Source organism: Molossus molossus, unplaced genomic scaffold (genome assembly GCF_014108415.1).
Source record: "Molossus molossus isolate mMolMol1 unplaced genomic scaffold, mMolMol1.p scaffold_m16_p_14, whole genome shotgun sequence".
NCBI classification, from domain to species: domain Eukaryota; kingdom Metazoa; phylum Chordata; class Mammalia; order Chiroptera; family Molossidae; genus Molossus; species Molossus molossus.
In genome coordinates, this window is record NW_023425349.1 from 84065285 (window position 1) to 84087598 (window position 22314).

Sequence of the window (22314 nt, forward strand, 5' to 3'; positions counted from 1 at the left end):
CATAACCAATGGACACAGACAACAATACTGTGAAAAGGGGTTGGGGATGGGAGCAAGGAGGAGGGTGTCAATGGGGAAAAAGGAGACACACCTATAACAAAAATAAGTTAATTTAAAAAACAGAAAATGTAATAATTTTCTTTGTAGAGTTCTAATGTTTATGTTAGATTTATTCTGAGGTACTTCTTTATTTTTGTTATTGAACATATCTCTTAAAAAAGATTATTTGGAAAATGAGAGGGCATATTTTTATATTGCTTTTGTATCTGCAGAACTGTGGACTATTAGCCATAATTTATTTATAGTTTCTTTTGGTTTCTACATTCACAATCAGGTAGTCTGCAAAAAGTGACAATTTTGTTTCTCAGAGGGAAAAAATATTTGATCTCAGAGGGAAAGTTTTTAACAATTCACCATTAACTATGTTGTTTGCTGTTTTGTGTGTGTGTGTGTGTGTGTGTGTGTAGGCTTTTTATCTGTGTTATCTTTTGCTGTGTAACTTAACTTAATGACTCAGAACAATGATCATTGAATTGTTTCTCCCAGTTACTGTGGTTAAGACATTCAGGGAGGTCTGAGCTGGGCAGTTCTGGCGTAGGGCTCCCACAGAATGGCAGGCAGATGATGGCAGCGATGGGGGTGGGGCCGGCTAGTGCAACTGGGGCTGGTTACGTGTCTCTCTCTTCCTATAAGCTCAGGCTTCTCCATGTGGTCACCCATGTAGGCTGGGATGGGCTTCCTTACCGAAGGGCAGGCCCAGGTGAGTCGTGATGGTTACATGCTGGCTGAAGTCTTCCAGGGCGAGAGTGTTCCAGCAAGCAGGGCCCAAGCTGCGCCGGCTTGTATGATGTAGCTTGTTGCATTTATACATTACTTTTTTATTCTCACCCAAATTTATCTTCAGATAAAGTGGGAGGGAGAGAGGGAGGAAGACAGAGAGGAATGTTGATGTGAAGGAGACACATCCAGTGGTTGCCACCCACACGACCCAACAGTGGCCGGGGACAAACTGCAACCGAGGTACATGCTCTTAGTGGGAACCAAACCCGGGTCTCTCTGGTCTGCGGGCCGACGCTCTAACCACTGAGCCAAACCGACCAGGGCTATACATTATTAGTTAAAACAGTCCCATCCAATTTTAAGAGGAAGGGATGTAGACCCTACCTCTGGATGGAAGTGTCAAAGTTATATTTTAAAAGCAGGAATGGGAGACACTGTTGCAGCCTTCATCTCTGACAGTGGGTTTGTCTGTTGCTCTGGGTATTGCCCTCAGGTTTTTTGTTTTATTTCACTTATTTTGAGGCTGTATCATTAGGAGTCTAAAAAGTTAACTAGTTAAATCTTTCCCCTGGTGAAGTCTAGTGTGTGATTATACTAGAGGACCTCTTCTGTGTCAGTTCTTTTAGTAGTTCCCTGTAATTGACGAAGGCATACCCATCTTATCATGTTCTAAAGTTGACTAATAAATGTCCCCTCCCCTGTAACAGTCAGGCCGGACTTTCAGCCACTTATCTGTCTTTACCATTCAGGTGCTTTTGTCAGCAGATGCTTTAATATGTACTCTGTCTTTATTTAAATTTTACAATGCATTTTCTTTTCTTTTTTAAAAACGATCCATGTTTATTCATATTTACCTATGAATTTACTGCTTCCTTTGCTTTTCTTTTCTGTTTTTATCTCACACTTCACATTTCCTGCTGATTGAAGTACCTCCTTTCGAATTTACTGATGGTCTGCTGGTGGTGAAGTCCCGTAGTTTTCGTTTTTCTGGAAAAGCCTAAATTATTCCTTTGTTTTTTTTTTTTTTGAAAGGTATTCTGGTTGGTAGGATTCCAGTTGGGCAGAATTGTGCAGATGAAATTCTGCTGTCCTCTGGCTTCAGCTATTTCTCTCCGGGTTTCTGTGCTCCCTTCAGCTTTGTCCTGAGAATTCTTATTTTTCTCATTTTTTAGTGCTTTTATAAAGGCTTTTAAGTTATTTTATCTAGCAGCAGGATTAGAATAAATAATCTAGCCCACTGTTACCAGAAACTATAAGTCAGTATTGTTTTTATTTTGAATTATTTACGGAAATGAAGGCAACTGATTTTTTTCAATGCCTAAAACCTTGGAGGTTGTTCCATCAGCAGCTGTTCCTGTGGAGTCAGTGAAGGGAGGGGCCTGGATGTATTAGCTTCTCCTCCTGGGATCTTCTTTCTTGTGCAAGTCTTGGGGCACATGACGCTTAATATTTCAGAACTCTTCAAAGGTATCTTATCTGAGTTACAAGCCTGAGATTTTTTTAATGGAAAAAGAAATGTTGGACTCACCTTGATTGCTGTGGACTATTATGTCAGTTAAAAAGTTCTTAAAAGTTGTCCTGGCCGGTTTGGCTCAGCACTTAGAGTGTTGGCCTGAGGACCGAAGAGTCTCGGGTTCGACTCCGGTCAAGGACACGTACCTCGGTTGTGGTTCGGTCCCTGCCTCCGGCCCTGATCGGGGTCATGCGAGAGGCAAACAGTGGATGCGTCTCTCTCACATCAGTGTTTCTTTCTCCCTCACACTCTATCTGAAGATAAATGGAAAAATATCCTTGGGTAAGGATATTAAAAAAAAAAAAAGTTCTTGAAAGTTATCGTATGTTCTTATGAAAGGATATATATTTATTTCACTTAAAGAAAACTAGGTCTTGTCCGGCTGGTGTGGCTCAGTGGTTGAGTGTCGACCCATGCACCAAGAGATCGCCAGTTTGATTCCCGGTCAGGGCACATGCCCAGGTCGTGGGCCCGATCCCCAGTGGGGGGCATGCAGGAGGCGGCCAGTCTTTGTTCTCTCTCATCGATGTTTCTCTCTCTCTTCCTCTCCCTCCCTCTCTCTCTAAAATCAATAGGGGGAAAAATTTTTTTTTTTAAAGGAAGACTAGGTCTTAATTTTGTTTCTTCAGTATGTTCTGACAATATATCTCGACAATCAGAAAATAGTTCAGGAGCTCGGAGCTCAGTAAACCTAATTAAGTACAGGGTGCGTTGTTTGACTTAGGGAGATCATTATTTTGGGCTTTAAAACAAAGTAACTACAAAGTAATATGGTTGGTATACACATCTTTTTGAAGAGGTCACCAATCTTATGACATACCAGTGAGAGATATAAACCAACTTTGCCTCTGTCCAGAAGAGTGCATCTGCACACAGATAATAGTAGTTTGCACACCTTTTCACGGCCTTTATGCATAAACGCCCATCCTTAACTCTCCAACCAGGGTCTCTACTCAAGAGAGGTCCTTGTCTAGAACCTTCCTATAGGAACATAGTCTTTTAATATGGGCAAGGACAAGATTTTTGTTTCTGTCTAGCTCCCCCATGATTATGGATATCACTGCCCACCTATTTCGATCACATGGAGAAACTTGTTTTGGATTCTGGAAAATTCACATTCATTGCAGGAAAAGAAATTCAAACGTGTTTGCTTATTGCTGGGGAGTGAATGTCACCATTTTGATATTGAAGGAAAATAGTTATTGGAGTTCTAACCAGACATTTTTTTTTTTATTGAAGCTGTTCCCCCTGCCTCTCCTCTATGTTGGAAACCACATTAGCGGATTATCAAGCACAGGCAAATTAAGGTGAGTCCGGGGTCGTGTTGATGGGATGGTTCTCACTTGTGTGCTTCTAATGGTACAAAGACCAAGTTTGATTTTTCAAGATACTGCTTGCACTGCATGTAGAACACAATAATATTTAATAATTTCAGAAAATAAGGTAGAGTTTTGAGTTTAATTTGTTAATGCTTTTAGAAAAGCTGATTGTGTGTATGTGTGTGTGTGTGTGTGTGTGTTCAAGTCTGAACATAGAAGGTGAGATCTCTAGAATCAAGATACAGAGCGATGATTTATTCAGGAAGGAACCATTTATATGAATATGGTTCTGTGTAACTTTTGATTTCATCACAGTTTTATAAAAGCAGAAACATTCTGTCAGATTTGGTACAGGGAGAAAGAACTAACAGACATTATGTTCAAGTGTGCTATATACTTCTAAAATTTGCATTTACACTTATTTTAGGGTCCTTTGATTGACTACTTTTGTTAAAAGTCACTGTAAAAAATGAAAATGAAGTGTAGAAAGGCCCAGCCATCCTATAAATCAGGAAACATGGTGTGAAATATGTAGCTTAATGAACACCCATCATTGTCACTGATCTTGTGACGAAGGTAAATAATGAGAAAATGAAGGGTAAGGAAAATGGAGGAAAACCTGCTCATATGGTGAGTGGAAAAGAGGCAGGTGGGAGGTAGACCAGAAGGACACATAAAACGGAGACTTGTGAAAACGAGCCTGTTACCTTTCACTCTTGTTTGGAAGGGACAGGTGTGGTTATGACAAACAAAATGTGAAATACTGTTTTGAGGTATACATTTTTGTTGAGTTGTTATTTCCTTCTCAGATCAGGGCAGTCACTTTCCCTTAATTACCCCACGATTGTTTTCACACTTCCTGTGATGGATATCACTGCGGTGTTACCATGTGTCCTCTTTGTCTTTCTGTGAGCTCCCCTGCAGCTCTGGGGGTGCCCTCCATTAACAGTGACAGCTGCCCATCTCTCACACTGGGGGGCTCTGCCTCCCAGATGAGGTCTTTTGTGTGTGTGTGTGATCTTATTGGAAACATCTTTTTTTATTTTAAAAAAAAGTTTTTTTCTTTATTGATTTTAGAGAGACAGGAAGGGAGAGGGAGAGAGAGAGAGAAACATCGATGAGAAAGAACATCGATTGGCTGCCTCCTGCATGCCCCTCACTGTGGATTGGGCCCACAACCTGGGCTTGTGTCCTGACCAGGAATCAAACCATTGACCTCTTGGTGCATGGGTCAGTGCACAACCACTGAGCCACCCCGGCTGGGTGGAAACATCTTTTTTTTTTTTTTAAATTAAATTTGTTGGGGTAACATTGGTTAAAAACATGATATAAATTTCACTTGTACAACTTTATATATAACATGTATATACTCTATTGTATGATCACCACCTGACGTCTAGTTTCCTTTTGTCACCATTTGTATTTGACCCTCTTACCCTCTGTGTCTTCCCTGCAGCCCCCTTCCCCTCTGCTAACCACCTTCTGTTGTCTGTATCTATGAGGTCTTTGTTTTGTTTCTTTATTTGTTGCTTTGTTGTTTTATATTGCATATATGAGTGAAACCATTTGATTCTTGTCCTTTTCCATCTGACTTATTTTACTTACAATCTCTTCATGTAGTTGCAAATGGCAGTATTTTATCTTTTTAAAAAATAACTGAATATTATTTTATTTTACTACATCTTCTTCATCCAGTCATCTGTCAGAGGACATTTAGATTGTATTCATGTCTTGACTATTGCAGAGAATGCTGCAGTAAACATAGGGGTATAACAATGGAGTACTATTAAGCTGTAAGAAAGAAAGATCTCGTATCCTTTGAAACGACATGGAGGGACCTGGAGAGTATTATGCTAAGCAAAACAAGCCAAGCAGAGAAAGACAAATACCACATGATCTCACTTGTTTGTGGAATATAATGAACATAACAGTCTGAGGAACAGAGTAAACCCAGAGACGTGGAAGTAGGGTACAGACTGACAACCCTCAGAAGAGCAGGGGTGGGGAGGAGAGATAAACCACAGAACTTATATGCATGTACGCATAACCAATGGACATGGACAACAAAGCTGGGTCGGGGTGGGGGGATGGGGAGGAGGGTGTCAATGGAGAAAAAAGGAGAAACATCTGTAACAAAAATAAATCAATAACAAAAAAAACCCAAAAACGGGTATATGTATTTTTATGAATAAGTGTTTTCAATTTTGGGAGGTAGATACTCAGAAGAGGGATTATTGGGTTGTATAGTAGCTCTATTTTTAATTTTTTTGAGGAACCTCCATACTGCACCAATTGACATTCCCACCAGCATGAAAGAGTGTCTTTTCAACCAAAGATGCTCAAACAACTGGGTATTTATGCATAAAAAACCAAATCTAGACACGGGCCTTTCACCTTTCACAAAAATTAACTTCAAAATGATCATACACCTACATGTGAAATGTAAACCATAAAACTTCTGGGAGGAAACTTAGGAGAAAATCTAAATGATTTTGGATTTGGCAATGAGTTTCTAGATACAACACCAAAGGCACAGTCCATGAAAGGAAAAAATGAAAGCAGAACTTCATTAAAATCTAAAGCATCTGTTCCGAAAGACAGTGTTCAGAGAATGACGAGCCGTAGACTGAGAGAAAATATTTGCAAATACCTGTCTGATAAAGGACTTGTGTCAAGTAAATGAAAATTCATGAGTTTATAATGTCAGCAAAGAACAACTCTCATTGGCTACCAGTGAAGGTGACAGAACCCTGCTATTACTCTGAACCTTTATAAATGATGCTTTTATCCTGCCTTTCCTGCGTGAAAGGGTGAAAATTTGTATTTAGTGAAGGAGTTTGGGAAAAAATGCAGAAGGAGTGATATAGTTGGAAAATCACCATTTTGCAATTTGTAGTGAAATAATGAGTCTAGAGCAGTGGTTCTCAACCTTCCTAATGCCGTGACCCTTTAATACAGTTCCTCATGTTGTGGAGACCCCCAACCATAAATTATTTTTGTTGCTACTTTATAACTGTAATTTTGCTACTGTTACGGATCGCCATCGGAAATATGTGTTTTCCGATGGTCTTAGGCGACCCCTGTGAAAGGGTCGTTCGACCCCCAAAGGGTTCGTGACCCACAGGTTGAGAACCGCTGGTCTAGAGACTAATCACCAATGGATAGTAAAACCATTAGATGAAAAATTGGTGTTCACTTGTCTCAGCATCATTTGTTCGACTTCTCTTTACCTGTTGTATTGTCTTGGCACCCTTGTTGAAAATAATTGACCATAACTGTAAGGATTTATTTCCTGATTGTTGATCCTATTCCATTGATTACCTTAAACCAATACTGATTATTGTAGCTTTGTAGTAAGTTTTGAAATTGGGTCCACCAACTTTGTTCTTCTTTTTAAAATGTCATTTTGGCTTTTTTTTGGGGGGGAAACCAGCTGTTAATACATCTATTTTGGGGAGTATTTCCATTTTAACAACAGTAAGCCTTCTGATCCCTAATCATGAAGTGTTTTTCTATTTAATCATCTTTAATCTTTCAGTAATATGTTGTAGTTATTTTTTTAAATCCTCACCCGAGGATATGTTTTTACTGATTTTTTTTAGAGAGGAAGGAAGAGAGAGAGAGAAAAACATCAATGTGAGAGAGAAACATTTATCAGTTGCCTCCTGTATGCACCTCCACTGGGGATCAAACCCACAGCCTAGGTATGTGCCCTGACTGGGAATCCAATGTGAAATCTGGTGTATGGGATGAGCCACCCAGCCAGGGCCCATTTCATGATTCTTGATACATAGCCCAATTTGTTTTGCCAAACTAGTACTGTTACATTGTGTACTAGTTTTAGCATAGTTCTGTAGTAGTTAGATATTATGATGTTTTAAATAACTAATAAGCGAAAAGGGCATGAAATTATTTAATCTCCATTTAAAAAAATTATTTAATGTGATTCATTAGTAGTATATGTGAGAATTAGGTTAATTCCTCATATTTAATTTGGAATATTAAATAAAGATGTAAAACATGTTAAACATTTTTTTTTGGTGTCTGATGTTATTCTACTTGTTTTCCTGACAGCTTGCCGATGTTCACCGTGCTCAGGAAATTCACCATCCCACTGACTTTACTCCTGGAGACCGTCATACTCGGGTGATTTGTGTCTTTCCTCAGTGCCTCTGCTGTCGCGTTCCCCTCCCCACAGCATGTCCACCTAGCGAGTTCTAGCGTCTAGTCCTCCTTTCCTGGCGGTTGGTTTGAATTGCTGGTAGCAGTAACTTAAGGACAAGTAGTTTGTTAACTTAAAAGCAGTGTCCTGTTTCCATGATACCTTATGAACTTCGTAAGTGGTTTTTTTTAAAATTCCTCACCCGAGGATATGTTTTTATTGATTTGGGAGAGAGAGACACACACATACAGAGAGAGAGAGAGAGACATTAATGTGAGAGAGAAACATCGATTGGTTGCTTCTCATAAGTGCCCCGACAGGGAATTGAACCTTGTGCTCTGACCGGGAATCAAACCCGCAACCTTTTGGTGTTTGGGATGATGCCCAACCCACTGAGCCACACCGGCCAGGGCATGAGTGATTTTTTTTTTAATTGTAATTGTATATTAGGCAGAAAATACATGTTTTGGTAGAAATTTATCAAAACAACAACCCCCAAACATGTAAATCTGTTTCCTGAGCCAAATGGAATATACCCTGACTTTAGAATAGAGAGGAACAGTTGTCCACATATACATATGGGTTGGGGGGAGACAGTCTGGGAGAGCCATTCTGATGTAGTGATTATGACATGACTTCAGAATAAATTGATTTTTGTACTGTTGGTTTAGAAATTTCTCATAAGGGTATTTTTCTCAGGCTGACATCCAGAAAGGTCATTCCTGATTTTGCTGTGAAGATTATTTAGCAATGACATTTGGATGATGGCCCAATGCTTTAAGTCCTATTGAATTTTATCTTAATCTTTGGATTCTTGGTAACAGTACATACCAACTAGACCTACGGGCAGGAGCTGTTCTGCATTTTGTCTCAGCGTCTCTCTAGTTACGGGTGGGGAACCCTTTTTCTGCCAAGGGCCATTTGGATGTTTATAACATCATTCGCGGGCCATACAAAATTATCAGCTCAAAAATTAGCCGCTGTATTTGGTCAGGCCGATTTGGTGAGGCTGTGATGTTAGCTGGTACTGATTTCATGGGCCTTGGACGGCCCGTGGGCTGGACATTCCCCACCCCTAGTGAGAGCAGAGAAATATGTTTATAATTAGATTAAGGCAGTTGCTTAAGAACTACAGTGAATTTGGTGTGACTTACTAGTCTACTTAAAGATACTTTTAATGCTTTCTCTAGGGAAAGCATTAATCATTAGATTTTTAGCTATCAAACTGTTAACATTGTCTATTTTCAGTTTGTTTTAAAAATGTAGTCTCTGTTTTTTTACTCCCCTCCTTCTTTCCTTGGTCTGTCTGTCTATCCATCCATCCACCCATCTGTTGGTTTATTGCAGGAGACAGTATTCCTTGAGCATCATCGTCAGTGTCTTTGCCATCATTGTGGGAGCTTTCATAGCAGCTGGGTAAGGCTTCGGACAGTTTCTGCTCAGTAACTTCTTTGTGTCCTTGACAATAGGCCCGGTCCCATTCTCATTTTTATTTTCCATCTGGCTGCCGTCTAACTGAGCAGCCAAGAGACAAATCTGTGGATGTCAGGGGAATCCCTGTGTGTCCCGGGGAAGTCAGACTGGATTCTATGGCCAGAACATGTCTGAGAATTACAAAGAGAGAGTTATACGGTCTTAACTCAGCTTTTCTTCATAAAAAGCAATGAACTGTTTACTTTTGTTACTGAATATTTGTCTTCAATATAAAAATTTTACTTGAAAACTTCTTAGGCATTTGATCAAGAAAAATAGCAGATTTTTAAAACCCTCGACTGCTGATTTGTTTTGTCATCCTGGGATGCCGTAGAAGCCAGTATCTCCGAGGGCGGAATACGAAATACTCTCCTGAAATATTTTGGTTGTTTGGACATGAGCAGTTACCAGCGCATGGCTCCGATCTTACTGGCGTGCAAGACCAGGAATGAGAGCTCCAAGTTGGCATTTGAAAGCAGGCACTCAGTCTCCATCTTTTTTCTTTTCTTAAATATGTTTTTATTGCTTTTTTTAGAGAGAGGGAGGAAGGGAAAGGGAGAGAGAGGGAGAAACATTGGCTGCCTCTGCACACACCCGGGCCAGGGTTCCAGCCAGCAACCTGGGTATGTGCCCTGAGCAGGGATCAAACCGGCAGCTCTCCGTGCACAGGACGACACTCAGCCAGCTGAGCCACACCAGCCGGACTCCATCTTTTATAGCGTGGTGGTTACAGCATGTGTGCAGTTACACTCCCTGGGTTTTAGACTTAGCCCTGCCCCTGTCAGCTGTTTCTCAGCGTCTCTGTGCCCCAGTTTCCTCATCTGTAAAGAGTATAATAGGAAAGAAAAACCTACTTGAATGAAGGAAAGAAAGAAAAAGTTGGAAGAATTTCAGTTAAACTAGTTTCTTAACTCCTTTAGAAACGAGTCCTTGATCACTGCCTGCAAATTAAGGAAGAGTGTGGGCCACAGCGCCGGACGCTGGGCCCTCGCCCTAGCCACTCGCTTACTAGCTGTGTGACCAGGGACAAGGGGTTCCGTCTCTCGTGCCCCACTTATTTCAACTGTAAAGTAGAGATTAGAATAGCGTCCACCTAATAGGGTCTTTGTGAGAAGTGAGATAATAATAAACCAGGGTTTACACTAGTGCGTGGCCAAGTTCAACAAAAACTTATTGAGTGTTTATTGTGTGCCAGGCAGTGAACAGAACAGACAAGAGTCCTTGCCTCATGGAGCTTCCATTCTAGTTGATGGACAGACAACAACCCCCCAAAACAGACTTAAAACTATGGCATAGCACATGGTGACCGACAGTAATAACAGTTTATTATTATTACAAATGGTTGTAGTCCCCCGCCTAGCCCAAGGTTTACTATTTGTGTTGTTGTCTGTGTCATCCTCTCGCTTCCCCAGTCCCAGCCGAGGCTGAGCTCAGCCCTGGACAGCTGGCCCCTGGGGTCAGCGCCGGTGCGGCCATGGGTGCGATGCCCCTACAGACACGAGGCAGCAGCCCTTAGAGCCTCTTCCAGTCGTGAAGACTTGTGTTCAGACAAAATCGGTGGAGTCAGGTGGCTAAAACGGGAGGTTCCGTCAAAGGTTCCTCCTCCCTCAGCACTCTGGGGGTCTCCCTGGGCAGCCTCCCTCTTCCAGGAGCTCAACTGGAAAACCGCTGACAGAGAGCCAGCTGAAGACTCGTACAGAAACGGTTTCTAAAACTCCCTGGAAGTCCTTGGTGAGCAGCGGCACTTCAGGTGCTGTGTGTGGGGAAGCACAGTCCAGAACCACCCAGTGGAAATCCAGCTCGTATTGAACACGTGTGATACTCCTCGGAGCTGGAAGGGGAACTGGCGTTCCGCAAAGCCTCTAACTTTACTGGCGTGCGACCTTGGAATAGTGATCCTCGGTGTTCCCCTTTCTCAGCACCCACCGGGTGGATGTCATCCTGGTGGGTGACATGTGCAGGTCTTAGCTGTAGGCCAGCTGAGACCCCACCTTCTCCCCTTTCACTGAAATTAACTCATCCAAATGCAAGAGATCCTAGAAGGGACTCAGTTGGATCAGCCAATTTATGCCGCTGTAACAAACAGCCCCACATCTTCTCGTGGTGGTTTAACGTACCAAGGATGTGCTGCTTGCACCACGCATGCTCCAACAGCAGGCAGTGCTGTGTGTGCTCTGCCCAGTGTAGCTACTCAGGGATCCAGACTGTGGGACCGCTGCCTCCCCCGGGCTGGGAGAGGCACATGGGAACTGTGTGCTCTGACTCTGCACCTTTGGCCCTGAGGGCATGTGTTAATTCCTCTGACATTTTTTTTTTAATCCTCACCTGAGGACATTTTTTGCATTAATCTTCAGAGACAGTGGGAGGAAAAGGGGGAGGAAGAGAGGGAGAGAAACATTGATGTGAGAGAGACACATTGAGTGGCTGCCACCCACACGACCCCAACAGGGGCCGGGGACAAACTGCAACCCAGGTACATGCCATTGGTGGGAACCGAAGCCGGGTCTCTCTGGTCCGTGGGCCAACGCTCCAACGGCTAAGCCAAACTGGCCAGGGCTCCTCTAACATTTTATTTGCCAAGGCAAATAACCTGTCCAGAAAAAGTTGAAATAGGATGTTTGTGAACAGCCCTAAATGACAACCACAGGGGTTAACCACGAACCAGCTCCTTTATAAACAAGTAAATTCTCCAATTTCTGTGCTTTTACTACAGGCCTGAACAAATGAGGTTTGGAACTAATCCCCCCTCCCAGTCCCCACCCTACCAGGTTTGAGAATCTGGGACTTTCCCTCGGGCTCTCAGGAAGTGAGCAACACTTTCTTTCCATTCCTTTAGGAAGCCTGGCTCTTTTGCCACTTAACTCTGCCAATTCAGGGAATGGCCAGCTTTTAAAAATGAGCGAAGTGTGAGTAGGAGAAGGTTGGACCCCGTATTTTGAGAGAGTCTATATCTGCGAGTGAGCCAGAGAATTCTGATTTATGATGATTGAAAATTAATTTACATTCTCCCGAACATATTTGTAGATAAAAATGCCAGTGGGAGCTTTAAGTAAAATCTGGTTTAATTTGTGTTCAGTTCTTGCCTCTTGGTACTCCCTTCTCTTTGGTTAGAAATACAGTGATACCTCGGTTCTCGAACATAATTCGTTCCAGGAGGACGGTCGAGAACCAAATTGTTCGAGAACCGAAGCAATGAAACCCAATAGGAAATAATGGAAACTGGATTAATTCGTTCCAAGCCCCAGAAAATGCCTATTTACTGGCCTAATTTGTATATAATATGTAGAAAAACATAAGTCTCAACAAGAAATAAAAGTGTGCAGTATGTCTAAGGGTTAAATTCAGTGTAAAGCGTGACTCTCTCCACAAAGCGTGACTCTCTCTCTGCACTCACACTGATGGCGCGAGCAAGGCGCGCTGGGCCGAATGAACGCCATTCGGCTCAACTCGGCTCATCTCGGAAGTTCGAGTTCCAAATATTTGTTCGGATTCCAAGACAAAAGTTTCTCGAATCTCCTGGTCGAATACCGATTTGGTCGAAATCCGAGGCGTTCGAGAACCGAGGTATCACTGTAATCTTATTTGGATAGCGAAGGGAATCAGGACACACCACTCCAGAACAGGCCACTTTGGAATAAGCGTTATATTGAGCTGAGGGCAGTTGAGAATCAACAGATGTAGGCATTCTCTGCCCCCCTTCTCTGCCTGAAAGCAGCCATACATGTCCCTTTGGGAAAGTGCCCCTCTCTCTACCAGGACTAGGGAAGCAGTTCTTGTCACCTACGGAAGGGAGTCAGCATAAACAGACCTCACTAAAAGAACCCGAATCTTCCTTTTTAGTTTCCCCCATATATTCCTTAGTCCCTTCCCATCATGTGTTTGTTCCTGTTTGTTGAAATGGTATGTAAGCCCCAGAGTTTAACAGCTTCAGCAGGTTTCACTTCTCTGTGAACTCCTGTTTGCAGAAAATACTGACTACAGTTTGTGTACCTTGTTTTGCTGCTTACCTGCCTGTTAGTTAATTCGTGGGCCCCCAGTCGCTGAACCTGAGCGGGCTGGGGCACCTGCTTGGCGGTGGGCGTCTATGAATTATGACGTGGGTCCGAGACTGCCTGCAAGGCCAGGTGCAGGGAGCGAGTCGCCTTCTGGCCGAGCTTTGTTCTCTCTCCTCCCTGTGCCGCATTCTCCCCAACGTGTTTATACCCGGATTAACTGAAGGCAGATGTTTACGAGAATGGGGAGAAGGGAGCCTTGGAGGAGTTGCAGAGAAGGAATGGATCCCTGCTTCGCGTTTTTAAAACAAATTATTTTTCTTTATTGATTTTGGAGAGAGGAAGGGAGAGGAAGAGAGAGAGAGAAATGTCGATGAGAGACTGGCCTCCTCCTGCATGCTCCCCACTGGGGATTTGGCCCACAACCTGGGCATGTGTCCTGACCCGGTTTGGCTCTTGGTGCCTGGGTCGATCTTTGCCTTTTTGATGGACAAGGTACTGGAGGTGACTGTTTGGACACCAGATGGAGGTGTCAGTTTCTCAAATGACCCCTCTTGCCCCAGTCACTGCCCAGCTGTCCCCAGCAGTACCCTGGGGATGGCCCTGTTTACCACAAGAAGAAACTGCCACCGGGTTGTTGGACAAGTCCCTCCCCTTAGAAAAGCAGAGATCAGCAGTTCACACATCGATTTATCAGTTAGCAAAAGAAAGGACTTTGCAGTTAAAGGGAGATGGTTCATGTCCTCTGGTTAAGCCACTCCTGATTAAGTTGAAGCCACCTGGTGGCCTGGTTTTGTTTCTGTCCGGAGGCAAAGCAGAGGAATTAAGCATTCATCACCACCCGGGGGGGAATGCACGGAAGGAGGTAGCCACTAGCATCACAAATGGATTTGATCTGGAAAAGATGAAACAGGCTGACTTTGAGCCCAAGATGTGAGTTTCTGAATAATCCTCTTCCTGTGTGTTCTCCCTCCCAGTTCTGACCTTGCTTTTAACTTGGAAGGCTACATTTTTGTATTCCTGAATGACATCTTCACAGCAGCGAATGGAGTTTATACCAAACAGAAAATGGACCCCAAGGTACCCTATCTTCACTTCTGTGTCTCTTAGGCTTTGTCACCCGGCCCCTGAAATTACGTGAAAAAGGAAAATGAACTTGTCAAGTTGGCATGTAATCTAATTTACATAATGTCACTAATTTCTTTTCAGTGATCTTGTCTGTATAGTTCCTTGTCGCCCCTTGTCTCGTGAAGTTTTGGTTGACAATTAGATAGGACAGGAAGAAGATGCCACTCTTTTTGAAGCTGCCAGAACATATAAAAGGGATTATTTGGAAAGGCCAATGGAAATTAAAAGACGTCTGTTGCCATCATCACCCGTGACCAGGGAGAAGCCTGAGGGCCACTGCAGTGTGAGAGTTGGAAGTGACAGTTCCAGCTAAGAGTCCTACCGCTCACGGGTGGTCACGTGACTTTGAACCTTAACTTTGTCAAACCTCAGTTTCCCCATCTATGGAATGAGATGGTTGGAGAGGATAATTTATAAGGTCCTGTCCAGCAGTAACCGCCTCTCAGTCCTGAGGGGCTGGTGGGCAGATGAGCTTTTCTTCTGAGTTGCGGTCTCCATGTGGGGGCCCCCGGCCCTCACCCCACCCCAGCTGTTCCGGAAGCTCCGAGGAGGAGCCAGACATACGTGTCTTTGTTCCAAGTTCTTTGTGTGGCGTGAGGGGTCTGCTCTGATGGACAGGCTTCTTTCTACGAGCTGCCTTTTAACGGCACTGTTTTCTTCTGCACAGCCGGCCGTCTGCTTTTTCATGGTGGCAGTTTCACAAAACAAGTGTGCTGCCTTCTGAGAGTCACAATATGTCACCCTTTATGGAAAGTGGCGGAGAAGTGGTGTAGCCTCTTCAATGAAAAGTAAATTTATGGAAGATTGGAAAACGAGATACCTGATGTTTTAACCCTGCTGTTCTTTAATGGAAAGAACAGATGTTTTTAAGGAGCTCTGTTTATATTAACATTTTTAATGTTCTTTATTGTGTTCCAGAGTTCCTATTTTGAATAGTGTGCTTAAAAAAAATGTAGAAAGTCCGAGAACGGTGGGACCTCGGAGGCCATCCATTTTGTCTGTCGTTTTTGTGTAAAACAAATGCCTATTCCAAGATGACAGTATACTTGAAGGGAAGCATTTTACATCACAAATTTACTGAAAATATTCCACCACAGAGCTGGTCAGGCTGCATATTCTAACTCTGCATAAATACATGGTCGTATAAATGGGAATGGGATGCTTCGTGCTCCTAAAGTCAGGTGGCGTTGCCTTTGTTTGTGCAGGAGCTGGGCAAGTATGGAGTGCTTTTCTACAACGCCAGCTTCATGATTATCCCGACCCTCATCCTCAGTGTGTCCACCGGAGACCTCCAACAGGTGAGCTGGGCGGTCTGTTACCATTTCCGCACGTAGCCTCTAGTGCTCGCTGCCGTGGAAAGTGTAAAGGTTTCTGGGATCCCCGAAAGCAAGGTGTTTGGCCTCCCGGTGATGCCCCGGCACTCTCCTTTCGTGCGCATTTCCCTCCGACACCTGAGAAGTGGCGGCAACTCCGGGCTGGACGCCTTTTGGAAAAAAACCATAAAAGTCTCAGTTTGAGTCTCTCTACCCTTTGCCAATGTGGGGAGCCTGGGAAAGCTACCTAAGTTAGAAGGGGATTTTGACGTTAAAATAAAAATAGCTTATTTATTTATTACCTTGCTTATGGACAGTTTAAAACACCTACACAGTAGAATCGTTGAAGGAGCTCAGCTTCTACATGTTCTGGTATTTTGCCATTTGAACGTCATCTTTCCCCTCTGCCCTCACTTTTCCCCCTGGAATATCTTTTTTTTTTTTTTTAAATCCTCACCGGAGGATATTTTTCTGTTTATCTTCAGATAGAGTGGGAGGCGGGAGGGGGAGAGAGACATCCATGTGAGAGGGACACATCGACTGGTTGCCTCCCGCACCACCCAGAACAGGGCCAGGATCCAACCACAACCGAGGTCCATGCCCTTGGCCAGAATCGAACCCACAACTCACTAGTCCGCAGGCCAGCGCTCTACCGCTGAGCCAAACCAGCCAGGGCGCCCCCTGGAATATTTTAAAGCAAGATCCTGACATCGTGTTAGTTTGCCTCGAAGTATTCCAGGGTCAGTGTTTGCATTTTGGGGCCGTATTTCTCTTTTGGTGTCTGCCCTGCGCTGGTCTGCGCTGCACACCCGTGAGGGGCGGACAGAGGGGTGGCCCAGCAGGAATGTAGGCGGCGGCCGCAGGGCCTGGAGGCCGGTCTAGGAGGGCCGAGTGTGCACCCGGGACAGGACAGCCGCAGCGGCCCCCGCGAGCTGAGCCAGCCCTGCGGGCCCTGCCAGCCTGCCTCCTCCCCCGGCCCCGCGGCTGCATCCCTAGGAGAGTTGCTTGTCTTAAGGAGATGTTTAAGTTCAAGTGAAAAACTAGGGTGCCGGGCAAAACCCTGGTCCAGTGTGGCCTCCGCACCCCAACCGCCGCTGGCTCAGCGTTAACCCTCTCCTTGCTGGACGGTGGGAGGGGGTCAGAGAGCCCTTCCCCGCCGCAGGCAGCCTCCCTCGGAGCCGGAACAGGCCGGGTGCGCGGGGTAGAAGGCTGCGGGCTTGGGGACTCCTGGGCTGATGGCAGGGCTGAGTGTTCTTGCTCAGAACTGTACTTTCTCACGTGTACAGTTTCTGTACGGAAACCAGGGATCAGCAGAAGGGCTTAGCAACAGCGTCTCCGGGATAAACAGCCATTTCCATGTCTTTTATTGAAAACCACCCAGAAACAAACGAGTTTTGATAAAGGGCTGACATCGAGGCCTCACTGTTAGTTCAGTGTTGGAAGGTAGAGCAAGCACCTCACCCCTCTCTAGGGAGAGCCAGTAGGGCAGGATATCTGAAAACACATTTACTTTTCAGCTAACGATCAACTCATTATTTTATTTTATTTGGTACGTGCCCCTAGCATGAACCGAACCCGGGACTCTCCAGTCCCCAGGCCGACGCTCCAACCGCTGAGCCACACGAGCCGGGCGGATCAACTGATTTTAAACCATTCGGTGCAGGTTACCTTCCCAAAGTGAACCCTCTGTGAAGCAGCCCTGGCAGCTTGTTTCATGTCATCACCACAGAAACGAGTTCTTCCCCTGAAGTCACTGCAGTTCATCTGTTCTGAGATTCTAGGGTTTGAGAGTCGTTTCAGATATATATATTTCTAGAAATAGAAATCTAGAAATTCCTAGAAACTCTTTGAACACTTGATTGAAGCTGAAAGCATATTTCCCCGTAGGAACAATGCTATGTACCCAGAGGAGCCTGGAGGGTAAAGTTTCTTCCTCTCCCACAGTTGAATCAGGACAAACATCTTCCAACTGGTCACCTTAAACCATGGCTGCCTCCGTGTTAGATTGTGAACCAGATACAATAAAGAAGCGAATTTCTGTGCATAGGTCTGTAGTGTGTGAGATAAAATTGCATTTTACTTGCCAACTTTGGTTTGGTTGTTCCGGAGTTGATGGATAACTTAGACTAAATGTTAACTTCTCTTGTTATTGGAAGGAGCCCTTTGCTGAGTCAGTTTTCCTGGCTGACTCCAGGGGTCAGAGATTGTGTGAGGACTGGGTGTGAGTCACAGCGCCGGGGGGCTCACTGCTGGACCTTGGACTTCGTCAGGTCTGCTAATAGCACCTTGATTCTGTCCGATAACCAAGTCGGCGATTGTTAGCAAACGAGGCCTCTGGAAAGCATGCAGTGGGTGAACTTTCTTTAGTCATTTGAATCACTGAATTGTTGAATCAAAAAACATTTATTTAAAAAAATTATTTAAAGCCCAGCTGGTGTGGCTCAGTGGTTGAGCTTCGACCCATGCACTAAGAGGTCGCCGGTTCAATTCCTGTTCAGGGCACATGCCCAGGTTGTGGGCCTGATTCCCAGATTTATACTCATCGTATATATTTTTTCTTTCACAAGCATTTTTTGAAAAAAGTTTTAAGATGGAAACTTTCAAACCTGTGCAGAAGGAGAGAGAATAGTATAACAATCCCCATGTACCCAGCAACCATTTTCAGCAGTTATCACATTTAATGTGTAACCTTTTGAGAAGAGAGTGGGCAAAGTATTACAAATGAAACAATGACAATAAAGTGTGACAAGGTTGTACTAATCAGACAAGAGAATGAATTCCATTTTAATTAGTTTAGACAATTTGAATTATAAACTAAGAAAGATTTAAATAATATTTATTTATTTATTTATTTATTTATTTATTTATTTATTTATTTATTTATTTATTTATATTTTTATTCCTCACCGGAGGATATTTTTCCTCCCATTATCAGATAGAGTGGGAGGGAGGGAGGGAGGGAGAGAGGGAGACAGAGAGAAACATGGATGTGATACAGCCACATTGACTGATTGCCTCCCCCACGACCCGACCTGGGCCGGGTATGAACTGCCACGGAGGTAGTGCCCTTGACCTGAATCGACCTTGCGACTCATTGGTTCGCAGGCCAACACTCTAACCGCTGAGCCCAGCCGGCCAGGGCAACATTCATTAAATCTTCACGTCAATCTTTTGAGGAAGTTCTATTTAAAAATATTTTTTTGTAATATTTTTCTTTTTACTGATTTTTTTTAGAGAGAGAGGAAGAGATTGAGAAATAGAAACATTGAGGTAAGAGAGAACCTTCAATTTGCTGCCTCCTGCACGCCCCCTACTGGGGATCGAGCGGGAGTTGAACCGGGACCGCTCAGTCCACTGAGCCACACCAGCTGGGCTCTTTTGAGGAAGTTTAAAAAAAAATTTTTTTTATTTTGTAAAATGAACCTGAGGTTTAGGGAAGAAAAGTAATTTTCCCAATGTCACATAACTGGTACTTCCTAGGATTTTAAAAATCATATTTTCTGTTTGGGAAATTGGTTCCTGTACTAAATAAAATGCACAATATGGTAAAACCAATAGATCTAAACTATAATATTATTAATCTAATCATTAGTTTTCTTTCTTTTTGATAATAGGCTACTGAATTCAACCAATGGAAGAATGTTCTATTTATCATACAGTTTCTTCTTTCCTGTTTTTTGGGGTAAGAAACCATAGGTAAATATAAACTTTGGTCATGGTGTCACTTGACAGGTCAAATCAAAATATACATTTTGGACCAGCTGGTGTGGCTCAGTGTTGAGAGTCGACCCACGAACCTCTCTCTCTCTGCCTCTCCCTTTCTCTCTCTAAAAATCAATAAAGAAAAAAATAAAGAAAAAAATTAAAATATACATTCTGTCTGTTCTGTCAAAATTTCTTTGTTTGTGCTTCTCTAACCTTCTTTGGAAAGCACCCCTGTAGTAGAGACGTGGACTGGGACCCAAGTCACATGTCACATTCTATTCCAAATATGATGTTGCCTCTTGATTTCTGACAGTTCGTCTGAAATGAAGTTAGCTGACATGTCAAATTCAGTACTGTGTGTGTCTTTGTCACAGTGTCCCAAATTTTCCAAGCTATACCTCATAAATATGTGGACATGACAACCATTTTCTGTGGTGCTCTACCTGTGATACTCAGGGACATTTCTGAGACGTGTCAAGGCCATTTTATTGTCCAATAAGTAAAAAAAAATTTTTCTTTTTGATTTTAGAGAGAGAGGAAAGGAGAGGGAGAGAGAAATAGAAACATCAGTGAGTGAGAACATCAATTGGCCGCCTCCTGCATACTCCCCATTGGGGATTGGGCCCACAGATTGGGCATGTGCCCTGACTGGGAATGGAACTGGGACCTCTTAGTGCATAGGTCAGTTCTCAACCACCGAGCCATATCGGCTGGGCTGTCCAATAATTTTAAGCTTTTGTTCTTAAAATTTTGTGTAGATCTATGCTATGAGAATCCATTCAGCTATGTCTTTCTTTTCTTCTTCTTCTTCTTTTTTATGTTCTCCAAACTTGAAACTTTTCATGAATAGATAATACATGCAGCTAACATATAATCCAAAAGCTGCAAAAGAATCCACAGGAAATGTAAGCCACCCTCCCTCCCTCATTCATTCAGGCATTCACTTTCCCGTCTTCCCTGCCCTGTAGCACTGCAGCGTCCTCTCCAGAGGCAGTCACTTTTTGAAGTCTTTGGAGTATCCTTTCTGGGCTGGGCTCCATGTCTACACAAGTCCTGTGTCTTATCCCATAGGAAAGGGTCTTTGAATGTGTCTCAGGAAATTACTTATCAAAAGTCTTTCCCTGTGAAGAAAGATGAGTTTCCCCCTTATTTTTTTAACCACGAATACTGCAATTTTAATTATGTGTAAATAAACTAAGACAACTCATGATCTCTTTGATCAGCAATCAAGTTTCAAACTGGGTTTTAATTGCATAATGTAGTCACATACAGTAAAAATATTTATGTATATCTTCCAGTTTAGTGTTTCTCTCTTTCGCTATGTCTCATTTAATGTTTAACCTGATGATAGGGTTTTTGATTTTAACAATTTTTTATTTTATTTGTCAACGTTTCACAGCCTTTTTTTCGAACATATCTGCTCATTTTCAACATTCTTTCATTGGTGATCTTTGTGACTGTAACTTTTATTTCCTTAAATGTTACATGCATAGCTATTCTATATTCTGTATCTGATGATTCCTACACCTGCAGTTCTTAAGAATCTAAATATGTACTTTATTGATTAAATCTGTAGTTTGTGCCCTGGCCGGTTTGGCTCAGAGGTTAGAGCGTCGGCCTGCGGTCCTGAGAGACCCGGGTTCGGTTCCCGCTAAGGGCGCGTACCTTGGTTGCAGTTTGTCCCCAACCCTGGTTGGTTGTGCGGGTGGCAGCCACTCGATGTGTCCCTTTCATGTCGATGTTTCTCTCTCTCCTTCCCACTCTATCTGAACAAAAAATGGAAAAAAAATGTCCTTGGGTGAGGATAAAAAAATAATCTGTAGTTTATGGCTGTCATTATGGTTTGCTTTCTAGTGTGTTTGGTGACTTGTAATATTGCTTAATCTTAATCAGTCCTATTGGCTGAAATTGAGAATTTGAGAAACTTTCCTACAGGGACAAATTGATTTTGCTCCAGCTGGTAGCCAAGTGTTGCCTCTGACCTGGATCACTTCAGGCCTTTTTGAGGGCCTGGGTTCAGGGGGTTACAGTGGTCCACCCCTCCCACCTGGAGTTCGGTCCAGGGCTCAGGTTCCAGGCAGCTGCTCTGCCCCGAGTCTGCCTGGCCATCCGCTGCTCTGACTGCTGCTGGCTCCATCTCCTTACTGCTCTGTACCATTTCCCCTCTTGCAAAGGGTGCTTTTGAATGACCTCTTGTGCCTCTTTCAAAACCAACAATCTCTCAAATAATGTGTCCTTTCCATTCATTGGTTGTTCTGCAGTGGGAGAGCAGTTGTTCACTGAGAACATTTAACTTTGAAAAAAAACCTACTAAGCTGTGTTGTGAGTCACGCTTTGTCAAACCATCCTTTCTTCCTTTCCAATTAAAAAAAAATCAACCCATATCATACAAACTCAGACCACCTTTTCCTGCCTCAGGCCATTCACCTGTGAACAGCAGGGCAGGGTCTCCAACTCTTGTTTCACATCATTATAAACTAGGTGAGACACTGTTTTTGTTTTTTTGTTTTTTAACTTGTCTTTTACTATGTAACCATTCCATGAGGGAAATCAAGAAGTAAACCCTTGCCCTGGCCGGTTTGGCTCAGTGGTTAGAGCGTCGACCTGCGGTCCAGAGAGACCGGGGTTCGGTTCCTGCTAGGGGCGTGTACCTGGCCGTGGTTGGTTGTGCGGGTGGCAGCCACTCGATGTGTCCCTTTCATGTCGATATTTCTCTCTCTTCCTCCCACTCCATCTGAACAAAAAGAAAAATGGAAAAAAATGTTCTCAGGTGAGGATTAAAAAAAAAAAGTAAACCCTTGCCTTGGTAGGGTTGGCTCAGCAGTTAGAGCGAACCAAGGGTCACAGGTTCGATTTCCGATCAAGGGCACATATCCCTGGCCCTGGGTTGCAGATTTGATCCCTGGCCCTGGTCCGGGTCATGCGGGAG

The 22314-nt window shown here is 43.5% G+C and overlaps 1 protein-coding gene across 1 annotated transcript in view; it reads left to right on the forward strand.

Annotated features, from left to right (window-relative positions):
* SLC35D2 (solute carrier family 35 member D2) overlaps positions 1 to 22314 on the forward strand; it is a 48355-nt gene that overhangs the window by 17583 nt on the left and 8458 nt on the right. The window contains exons 4-9 of the mRNA XM_036261020.1: positions 3533 to 3600; positions 7687 to 7758; positions 9122 to 9190; positions 14217 to 14319; positions 15573 to 15665; positions 19295 to 19362. Of these exons, the coding sequence (XP_036116913.1) occupies positions 3533 to 3600; positions 7687 to 7758; positions 9122 to 9190; positions 14217 to 14319; positions 15573 to 15665; positions 19295 to 19362 (473 nt within the window). The remainder of the gene's footprint in view (positions 1 to 3532; positions 3601 to 7686; positions 7759 to 9121; positions 9191 to 14216; positions 14320 to 15572; positions 15666 to 19294; positions 19363 to 22314) is intronic.